An 11376-nucleotide genomic window follows, 5' to 3' on the forward strand; every position below is an offset into this window, starting at 1 on the left:
AACTAAGTATACACTATCCTATGACCCAGCAATTTCTTACCTAAGTATTTATGCAAAAGAAAGTACAAATCCACAGAAAACCCAAATATCCATCAGCAGGAAAGTGGATAAACTAGTGTATCCGCACAATGGAATACTATTAAGCAACAAAAAGGAACCACGCTGCAACATGAATGAATCTCAATATTATTATGCTCAGTGAAAGAAACCTGTGCACAAGAGAATAAATATTGTATAATTCTATGTATAAGAAGTTCTATAAAAAGCTAAAATAAGCCCAGCTGGCATGGCTCAGTGGTTGAGCATTGACCTATGAATCAGGAGGTCACGGTTCGATTCCTAGTCGGGGCACATGCCTGGGTTTCGGGCTCGATCCCCAGTGTGGGGCGTGCAAGAGGCGGCCAATCAATGATTCTCTCTCCCTCTGATGTTTCTATCTCTCCCTCTCCCTTCCTCTCTGAAATCAATAAAAATATATATATATTTTAAAAAGCTAAAATAATCTATGGTGAAAACAAAATCAGAACAGGGTTGCCTGAGGACTGCGGGCAGGGACTGACTGCAAAGGAGCCTGAAGGAACTTTCAAGGTGATGGTAATGTTCTTAGAGCTTTGTGCAATGGAGGAAATGTCCTGGATCTGTGCTGTTCAACAGGGTAGCCACTGGCCACCTGTGGCTATGGAGCACTTGGAGTGTGACCAGTGCAAATAAAAACTGCATTTTAAATTTCATTTAATTTTAATTATTTTTAAAATATATTTTAGTGGTTTCAGAGAGGAAGGGAGAGGGGGAGAGAGAGAGAAACACCAATGATGATAGAGAATCATTGATCCGCTGCCTCCTGTACACCCCACACTGGGGATCAAGCCCACAACCAGGGCATGTGCCCTGACCTAGAATCAAACCATGACCTCCTGGTTCATAGGTCGATGCTCAACCACTGAGCCACACTGACTGGGCTAATTTTAATTACTTTAAATTTAAAATTAGCCACATGTGGCTAGTGGATTCCCTATTGAACAACACAGTTCTATTTCCTCTAAGGGTTTGGGTCTCACAGGCATATCCATCTGTCAAAACTCCTCTCACAATAAGCCTAAGATGTGTGCATTTCACTGTATGTAAAGTTTATATTAAAGGATAAACATAAACTCTAATTAATGCTATGTGTGTTGAAGTGTTTAGATGTGAAATGTGTTGTTATCTACAACTTTGAAATGGGTAACAAAAATGTATTGATAAATGGAGGGATGGCTAAATTGCTAGACATGTGATACAACAAATACAGCAAAATATTAATTGTAGAATCTTGGTGGTAGGTTAATGGGTGTTCACTGTAACCTTTCTGTGTATGTTGGATATTTTCAGAATAAAATGTTGGGGCTAAGAGGAGAAAGGATTGGGAAGTTATTGTCTAATTGGGTACAAAGTTTCGTTTGGAATGATGAAAATTTTCTGGAAATAAGATAGTGATGGTGGTTACCTAATGGCAATTAATTGTAACTTAAAATAATCATATGGTAAATTTTATGTTACATATCTTTTACAATTTAAAAAAAAGTTTGAAAGCCAAAAGAAAAAAAATATTGGGAGAAAATCCATGTGAAAGTTTCTGTGCTTCCCTAGGGGCAGTCGGGGTTCTGCACAAAGGGAAGGGCGAAAGGAGCAGGCTGTGTGAGTGACTGTGCTAGTTCCACTTGGAGTAGAAGTCAGTGGGAAGAGAACACAGTCTTTGGAAACAGACCTATTTTCGTAATCCTAGATCTTTCACTTTCTAATTGAATAACTATATTTGTTCCGACCCGACTGCGTCCCACCTCTGGGTAGCTTGATTCTGCCTCCCTTTCAAGAAAACTTGTGCTGGAGTTGCTGAGGGAACCAATAAAATGTTTACTATTTAAAAAACCTATTTGTTTCTTAATGCTATTGTTACTGTAACAAATGTAGTAGCTTAGAACAACACAGATTTATTATCTTGTAGTTCTGGAAGTTTGAAATGTGTCTTACTGAGCTAACATCAAGCACTGCACTCTTCCTTCTGGAGACTGTAGGGGGGACCCACTTCCTTGTCTTTTCCAGCTTCTAGAAACCTTCTGTGTTCTTTGGCTTGGCTTATGGCCTTTTCTCCCATCTTCAAAACCAACAGTAACATCTTCAAATCTCTCTTTCACACACCACCCACCCCCTCTGCTTCCTGCATCACATCTCCTTCTCTGACTCTCCTGTCTCCCTCTTTCCCTTATAAGAACCCTTGTGATTCCATTGGGCCTATCCGGAAAATCCAAGATAATCTCCCCATTTCAAGATCCTTAATTTATTACATCTGCAATGTCCCTTTTGCCATGTAAGGTATCATATTCACAAGTTCTGGGGATTAAGGCTGGACATGGTGGGGGAACAATTTTTCTGCCTACTACAGTGACTTTGAAATTTTATGTTACTCCTATGTCAAGACTACACTGAAGCCCTGGCTGGCGTGACTCAGTTTGTTGAGCATGCACCAGGAGGTCACAGGTTTGATTCCCGGCCAAGGGGCACAATGCCCAGGTTGCCAGCTGGATACCCAGTAGGGGGCATTCAGGAGGCAACATGGATGTTTCTCTCTTCCTCTCTAAAAATAAACTATTTCAATAACTTTTAAAAAAGACTACACTGAAGAGGAAACATTTCTCATTATTTTTTCCTAATAGCTTTGAGATATAGTTCACATACCATATAATTTACCCATTTAAAGCAAATAATTCAAATGGTTTTCAGTAGTCACAGAGTTGTGCAATCATCACATTTTCATCTTTCATCATTTTTATGTTTGTGGAAACAAAGGCTTGAGATATTATGGAACTTGCTTAGGGTAACATCTAATGGCAAGGCTGGGCATTGCAGTGGCTGTCAGGAGCTGATGTTCTAGTCCAGGCCTGGATTCCATGAAGACCAATCACCTGGGAGCAGTGTGGTGTAGTAGTAAAACACGCAGGTGCTTAGGCCAGGTTAGACTTGGTTTCAAGGCTTTGTTTCTGCTATCTACAAGCTATGTGATCTTTGGTAAACCTCGTGGAGCTTTGGTTTCCTTATTTGCAAAATGAGGACAATAAAATGAAGAGGGGAGAGGGGACAGTACTCACCTGTAAGATCCCTTCCAGCTATGTAATTCCAAGTGTCAATGAGGAGGGGCAGGGGTGTAATTAAAAATAAATCCTGGGCAACAAGAGAATGAAAAAGTATTCCCTGAGACTAACTCACATGCTTTCATCGCCCAGGTCTCAAAAGTTCCTCACTGATGGGCCTCAGCTGGGTGGGAAAGACAATGAGTAAAAGGACCCTTAAAAAGGCAAAGAGGAGTCGGAAGAGTTGAGAGGCGGGGCAGGCCTTGGGGTGGTCTGTCCAGGAGTGAGCAATGATCCTGCGAGTGGAAACAGAGGTGGGAGGATCCGTCCCAGCTCTCCCCAACGCCAAGTTCAGCCGCTCTGTAAGGGCTAGGGAGGGGGAGTGTGTTCGGTGGATGGCTCTGAAAATAAATCTTCAGAGCAGGGTTGGGTGACACCGCACCACCTACGGCGCTACTGCAGTCCCCCGCCCACCCCCGCCACGCCCACTGGTCCACGCGACTTGGTATGCTCCACGCTCCGCCACCACAGTAAGCGTCCTTCCTCCAGCGTGCGATTGGTACAGCCCGAGCTAGGGCAGGGGGCGGAGGGTGAGAGACACGCCCCTGTCTCTGAATGGCTGGAGAATTTAAAGATCCGGCCAGTGATAGGATGATTCTCTACTGCTAGTATTTGAAAGTTATAGAGCCCGAGCTTCGCCGGCAGGTCCGCTCGGTTCAGCTAGTTCGTCCGAGTTCCGGCGCAAGTGAGTGTCCACCCGATCTCAGAGTTGGGAGGAAGAGAACCTGCTTCTTTAATGGGTCCCTGCCGGGAGGGTGCAAACGAGACGGTCAGATGGAGGGAACACACATTCCAGGGTCACCCCGCGATTTCCCTAGCCAAATACTCTACCCCTTCCCACCTTGCACATGGGAAGCGCCAGGGCTTCGGAATCACACTAGCCCGGACTCCTACCAGGCGTGTGGCCTCTCCCAGCCTGTTCCCACTTTTGTCCACGGGGAATAGTGATACCTGCTCGGCTGCGTATGAACCAGTGAACGCAGCAGCAGCTGACATGATGAGCGGCAGCGCCCTTGCTCATCTCCCCACGTGAGATTCCCCTGCGTCCCGGGGAGAGGACTCGATTCCCGTGCCGTCCCTCGGTCTCTGAAGCTGTCTTCTTTTCTGTTCAGGGTCCCCCTTCTTCTGCGGGCCTTGCCAGACAGTCGAGGCTCCCCAAACCCGGGTGCGTTTGACGCTGTCCACCCGCCGCTCTGGAAATGGTTGTGTAGGATGTAATTTCTAAATGAATTTCCTAAATTGCCCCAGGGTCCTTTTACCATCACTGTAACCTCTTTGTGTTACCAGAGAGGGGTAGGATCCTATGTGGCCTTGACCGGGCTCCCCGTCACGGCCTCTATACCACCTGTTGTGTCCTTGAGTGATTCCTGTGCTCCGATCCCTTTGCAGACCTGCAGAGGCGGTTGCGATGCTGTCCGGTTCCCTGGAGGCGGCCGCGGAATGCGAGGACGCGGAGCTGCGGTGCCGCGTGGCTGTGGAGGAGCTGAGCCCCGGAGGGCAGCCGCGAAGGCGCAAGGCCGTGCGCACCGCGGAGCTGAGTCTGGGTCGTAACGAGCGCCGCGAGCTGATGCTGCGGCTGCAGGCGCCGGGGCCCGCGGAGCGGCCCCGCTGCTTCCCCCTGCGCGCGGCGCGCCTCTTCACGCGCTTCGCCGCTTCAGGACGCAGCACCCTGCGGCTCCCCGCCGACGGCTCGCCCCGAGCGGGCGCGGTGCAGCTGCTGCTCTCGGACTGCGCCCCGGACCGCCTGCGCCGCTTCCTGCGCCTGCTGCGACTCAAACTGGCCACGGCGCCAGGTCCCGGGCCGTCCTCCGCCCGCACGCAGTTGCTCGGCCCGCGGCCCCGCGACTTCTTCACCATCAGCCCCGTGCAGCCCGAAGAGCTGCGGCGCGCAGCGGCCACCCGAGGCCAGGACATGACGCCGGTGGAGCGGCCCACGGAGTCGCGGGTGGGGGCTGAGCCCAACACCGTGAGGACAGGAAAGGGGGTATGCCTTGGGGACTGGGTGTGCCGCCGAGTTGGAAGGGACCAAGGAGACCCAAGTTTGGGGGTGGTGGTGGTGGTGGTATTTTAGGGGGCTGCTGGTTATCGCAGAGGAGATACCCATCGGACGTCTGAGTAGAACCGAAATGCAGGAATTGTGCGAGTGTTCCTCATAGTGCAATCTCTGAGACCCGGTAAGCCGCAATAGGAAAAGGGTGGCCCAGGTCACATTAAAAGAGAAAGCAGAGATGGAAGCCTGGAAAGGAAACTTCAAAAGATAAAGAGGAGAGGGGCGTTTGGAAAAAACTAAGTGGTCAGCAGTATAAGGGGAGCCCCCCGATCAGATGGGGGTAGGGACAAAGTCTGGTGGTTTTGACAGTTTTTGATCTCAGACCATAGGGGTTGTGAGTAAGGGGGTGGGAAGATGGAGGTGGGGGAGAAGAGAACCTGGCTAGGCAGGTGTTCACCTAGGTTGGGTGTTTTGAGGTGAGAAACAGGTTTGTTGCAGTGAGAAGTGAGAAAGAAGGATGGGAGAGAGGACCAGGAGACTTACAGAACCCCGGGAGGAGGCTAAGGACCCAGACCCTGGTCTTCAGGGCACCAGGAGTCAGTGGAGACCCAGCCTCAATCCCTTCCTCAAGGGGAGACCTGGACCCCAGAAGTCACTGGCAAGATCTCCAGGTGAACCAAGGCTGCCCAAGGGCTCCGAGGAATGGAGCCAGCAGAGACACAGGGCTCTCAGCCTAGCATTGCACCTGGGCCAAGAAGGTGGTGGAGGGGGGCAATGCCTAGAGTTTGGGGGGAGGCTCTGAGACAGCCCTGTCCCCCCAGGAAGCCCCAAGGTGGCCCCTGCCTGTGAAGAAGCTGAATTTGGCCCCCGCCAAACCACAGCTTTCTGAGGAGCAGGCTGCAGTGCTGAGGGTCGTCCTGAAAGGCCAGAGCATTTTCTTCACTGGGAGTGCAGGTAGTGAGGGGCAGAGTCGGGGGAGAATGGTGGCGGGTGGGATGGAGGAGAGGTGGTCTTGACTTTGCCCTCTGCCCAGGGACAGGGAAGTCTTACTTGCTGAAGCGTATCCTGGGCTCACTGCCTCCCACAGGCACTGTGACCACTGCCAGCACGGGGGTGGCAGCCTGCCACATCGGGGGTACCACCCTCCATGCCTTTGCAGGTAAGTGAGCGAGCGCTCCTGGGGCTATCGCTTGGAGCAAGCCAGGCCTGTGGGAAGGGAGGAAGGGGAAGTCAGGGTTGAGACAGGGCTGGGGTCTCAGCCCAAGCTGAATAATGTCACTCACAGGCATCGGCTCGGGTCAGGCCCCCCTGGCCCAATGTGTGGCCCTGGCCCAGCGGCCAGGTGTGCGGCAGGGCTGGCTGAACTGCCAGCGGCTGGTCATCGATGAGATCTCCATGGTGGAGGCAGACCTATTTGACAAGCTAGAGGCCGTGGCCAGGTCAGTGTGTGCGATGAGGGCTGGGATCTGGTGGTTTCCGTGAGGAACCTGCCCATCCTCGCTGCTAAAGCACTGCTCGCTCCTCTCCCCTCCAGAACTGTCCGGCAGCAGAATAAGCCATTCGGAGGGATCCAGCTCATCATCTGTGGGGACTTCCTGCAGCTGCCGCCTGTAACCAAGGGCTTCCAGCCCCCACAGTTCTGCTTCCAGGTACCACTCACCCTCCTGTCCTGCCCCCCCACCCCCACCCCAGCGGTCTGCGCTGCTCCCTGACACCCCCTTCCCACCCCCATCAGGCCAAGAGCTGGAGGAGGTGTGTCCCAGTGACCCTGGAGCTGACCAAGGTGTGGAGGCAGGCAGACCAGACCTTCGTCTCTCTGCTGCAGGCTGTGAGACTGGGCAGGTGGGCTCTGTGAATAGAGAGGGGCCTGCAGATGAGGACCCAAGTGTAGGTCACAGAGGAGCATGGGGACCCAAACAAGAGGGAGAAATGCTTCCTGGGCCCATAGAAGGTGGTCACTTTGTGAATCTTGAGATCCTGCCTCCCCAGGGTGGGTCCCCATCACCCAGCACAAGGCCTGGCACAGAGTAGGTGTCAGGGAACTATGGTCAGATGGACACACAAGAAGAATTCAGAGATATCAACACTCCCATTTCACAGATGTAAAAGCTGGGGTACTAAGGGGTAAAGTGACTTGCCCAAGGTCAGGCCTGGAATTTAATCCCAGACATGATCCCTGCCCAGCTAGGACAAACGGTTGAAATGCTACAACTACTCTAACATGGGAGTGGACAGGCCAGGAGGGCAGATGACTTGAGCCAGAGCTGGGCCTTGAAAGCCAGGTCAGATTGGGATGGGCTTGGGGGAAGGTAGTGGTGGTGAGCTGCTCTCCATGCCTGGGGACAGGAGGCAGGTAGGAAGGTGCACAGCACGCACCAGCATGCACGGGGACAAGAGGAACGCTGAGTGGCAGAGCAGGGAGAGATGGACCCAAGTTGTCCCCCCTCCTCCCATGGTAGTGCTGTTGTACCCAGCCCTCCCCAGGTGGAGGGAGACTGTAGATGGGGAGAAATAGAAACACAGGCTCAATTTTTCCCCCCAAGGCAGCAGGCTAGGGGCTAGAACATTGTCATCTAGATTATAGGCTACCAGTATTACAGGTATCAAAATCAGCGCCTGGTCTAGGTCTTTTAACCTCTGGACTGTGCTCACTCAGCATTCCAAACTTCCCAAGGAGCACTGGGGATGGGAGGGTGGCCAGCTTCTTCCTGGGGGCAGGCAAAGGAAAGGGTACCCACCCATGATCACAGCCAAGTACCCCCCACACAAACCCACACACACACTATGCTCAGTCCCCAAGTGCGGGTTCCAAGTGAAGAAAGGATAAGTTGGCCAGCAAATCTTGCCCTCGGGCCCCTTTCCAGTCCCCAGGCCTGATCCATTGCCTGCAGCTTGGGCCATACCACCCACATGACCCACCTTCCCTGGCATTCAGATGGGCTCTGCCCTAACAGCCCAGCTCCCACAGGTGCTCAAATGAGGTGACCCGCCAGCTCCAGGCTACAGCCACCCACAAGGTGGGGCGAGACGGAATTGTGGCCACCAGGCTCTGCACCCACCAGGATGATGTGGCTCTTACCAATGAGAGGCGGCTGCGGGACCTGCCAGGTGAGCAGGGAGCCAGGGCTGGGCAGTACCAGCTGGGAAGGGCTATCAGGCAGGTATGTCAGCCCCCCCTTCTCCCCCCCACCCCATCTCCTGGCAGCCTGGGACCTTGGGATAAATATCTAGGCCTCAATCTCTGTGGCCATAAGGCCCTTATATTTACAGAGGTAACTGGTTTTGAGAGGTGTGACCTTGAAAGGGTCAAGGTCACTCAGCCAGAAAATGCTGGAAGTGAGTCTTAAATTCAGGTCTCTGATTCTAAAGCTCCAGATAGGCCTGAGCTATCCCTATTACCTCCCCCCATGCCCTGGTCTGATATGTGTTTTTGGAAACTAAGCCACAAGTGACTAGTAATCTGTTTGCCCCACTCTTTCCCCAGGTGAGGTACACAGCTTTGAAGCCATGGACAGTGACCCTGAGCAAGCCCGGACTCTGGATGCCCAGTGTCCCGTTAGCAAGCTCCTTCAGCTAAAGCTGGGGGCCCAGGTGCGTGGGAAGCAGGGCCTAGACCAGCCTTGGGCAAACTACGGCCCGCGGGCCAGATCCGGCTGTTCTATCCGGTTCTCTTGCTCTCCCCTCCGCTCCTTTACTTTGAATTTATATTAGTTCACACAAACACTCCATCCATGCTTTTGTTCCGGCCCTCCGGTCCAGTTTAAGAACCCATTGTGGCCCTTGAGTCAAAAAGTTTGCCCACCCCTGGCCTAGACCCTGGGAGCTTGGGCCTCCCCAACCTTTGCCCCAGCTGTGACCACAGCGAACTCCCTTCCTCCTATTCCCACCCACCTTCCTGTCTTTAGCTTTCCACTGCCTTCCTGTTTCAACATGTGGAGCTCCAGGCAGCATTGCTTTGGATAAGTCCCTTGTCCTTGCTGAAGCTTTGTTTCATCTCTCAATCAGGGAGTGAAATATCTACTCCACACAGTTGCCTTCCATAGTGTATCCTATACTATGAGAGTCCTCCTTCCTTCCACTATGTTGGGGGTGGGCCACATGGGAGCCTTTCCTCAGGTTCCAAAGGGCACCCAAGGAGAAAGTGCAGGCACCATGTGGTTGGAAGAGGGATGGCAGCTGGGGGCTATCCCTCAAGATTGTGGCCCACATATGCCCCACAACAGACGTGGAAGTTTTCAAAGCCCTATGATGTCTGTTACCTTATAGCTCTTTACCTGTTCCTGAGCAATGTCAGTCCCCTTGACACAAGGGGAAACTGAGACCCAGGAAAATAAAGCATCTTGCTGCAGGGGGACACAGTCAGCCTGTGGCTAAGCTAAAAATAGGACTCAGTGCCCCTGCATGACAGCCCCAGCCTCCCCAAACCACAGCAGTGGCCACTGGGCCCGAGGCCAGGTATAGGAATGGAGCAGCTCTCCATGCCTTCTTTCCCTTGCAGGTGATGCTGGTGAAGAACTTAGCAGTGTCCCAGGGCCTGGTGAATGGTGCCCGAGGGGTGGTAGTCGGCTTTGAGACTGAGGGGAGAGGTAAGTGATGGGGGTGCAGACCTACTGCTTGGGTCAACAGGGTCCCAGGGTAAGTGTGAAGAGAAAGAGTCTAGGATGCAAAGGTGAGGCCTGCTTCTCACCTCTGAGCTCTGAAACAGGGCTGAAAAGTTGGACTTCTCCATGCCTCCCTCAGGGCTGCCCCAGGTACGGTTCCTATGTGGAGTCACCGAGGTCATCCGTGCTGAACGCTGGACGGTGCAGACCACTGGGGGCCGGCTCCTCAGCCGGCAGCAGCTGCCCCTCCAGTTGGCCTGGGCCATGTCCATCCACAAGAGCCAGGTGAGCAGCCAGTGCAGGGGATGGGTCAGGGCAGGGCAGAGGGGGGACAAAATAGGCGAGGGGGATGTTGAGGGGGGCCTTAAAGGCTTTATGGGAGTTGAGCTTGCCAAGTTCCAGACCAATTGTAGGATAAACCTTTCTTCAATGCATTTCCCATCCCATGCTCTTCCTTTCTGGGATCCATATACTTGCCCTTTGTCATCTCCTGCCCTGCCGTTTTCTGAGCCACTACCAGACATGGTGAATTTAATACTTACAACACCTGTATGAAGTGTAGATGTAGTAATCACTCCTGTTTTACAGAGGAGGAAACTGAGGCTCAGAGAGGTTACATGACATGTCCAAGGCCACACAACTAGTGAGAGGCAGAGCCGGATTCCTTTCCATGCCTGTCTGACCCAGGCCTGAGTTCTTTCCTTCCACCCCTACCCCTCTCTCTTATCCTGGATGTGTCTCCTGGAGCCCCTCCTATTCAGATACCCATCCAGGGTCAGCCTATCCCTCTGCCTGAGAATCTCTGGACTGGGCCAGGAGATCCAGAGGCAATAGCTGGGCTGGTGAGGTGGGGTCAGGCTCTTGGGCACAAAGGACTTCAGGCAGAGCTGGCTCCATCTCTGTCTCTCCATCCCCAGGGCATGACCCTGGATTGCGTGGAGATCTCCTTGGGCCGAGTGTTTGCCAGTGGCCAGGCCTATGTGGCTCTTTCCCGGGCCCGCAGCCTGCAGGGCCTGCGTGTGCTGGACTTTGATCCTATGGTGGTTCGCTGTGACCCCCGTGTGCTGCGCTTCTATGCCACCCTGCGGCATGGCAGTGGCCTCGGCCTGGTAAGAGGGAGTCACCCAGTGGTGGGCCAAGGGACCCTGGGTAGGGGTGACAGAGCCTTCTCTGGCTCCATTGTGGACAGGGGCAAGAGGAAGAAGATGCTGGCCCCCAGGCTGTGGCCCTGGAGGACAGCAGAAGCTCATGGTTCGGGTTCTCTGGCTTCAATCTAGGAGTCTCCAGATGATGATGAAGCAGCCTCGGACCAGGAGAATGTGGATCCAAACCTTTGAGCCACAAAGAGAAGACAGAGGATGGTCTCCCCCTCATCGTACTCTTGAGTGAGCTAGGACCCCAGGAGATAACAGGGGAGGATGGTCAGTGCCCATTCTCCCTTCTTGAGGGTCTCTCAGCCTCCTGGCACAGGTATAGGGATAACCATTTGCCAGCTGTGCCTCAGTTTCTCCCCTTGCCCTGGGTGAGCTGCTTCCAGGGTCAGGAATAATCTTTCTTTGCCAGTTGGGAATGGGCCTGTGGTGGTATCTGGTGTTAGAGGACAGAGGGCTGGCCATGGGAC

General features: G+C 53.0%; 1 protein-coding gene across 1 annotated transcript; it reads left to right on the forward strand.

Annotated features, from left to right (window-relative positions):
• Positions 1-4542: 4542 nt before the first annotated feature.
• PIF1 (PIF1 5'-to-3' DNA helicase) lies at positions 4543-11092 on the forward strand (the record flags this gene model as incomplete). The annotated part of the gene is made up of 12 exons (XM_080679599.1): positions 4543-5130; positions 5976-6108; positions 6188-6313; positions 6440-6593; positions 6689-6803; positions 6890-6996; positions 8123-8262; positions 8639-8745; positions 9653-9740; positions 9895-10040; positions 10673-10864; positions 11033-11092. The coding sequence occupies exons 1-12, from the start codon at positions 4573-4575 to the stop codon at positions 11090-11092; spliced, it is 1926 nt and encodes a 641-aa protein (XP_080535725.1). The 5' UTR covers positions 4543-4572.
• Positions 11093-11376: the final 284 nt, after the last annotated feature.

The sequence above is a fragment of the Plecotus auritus genome (genome assembly GCF_963455305.1).
Source record: "Plecotus auritus genome assembly, chromosome: 1".
NCBI lineage: Eukaryota > Metazoa > Chordata > Mammalia > Chiroptera > Vespertilionidae > Plecotus > Plecotus auritus.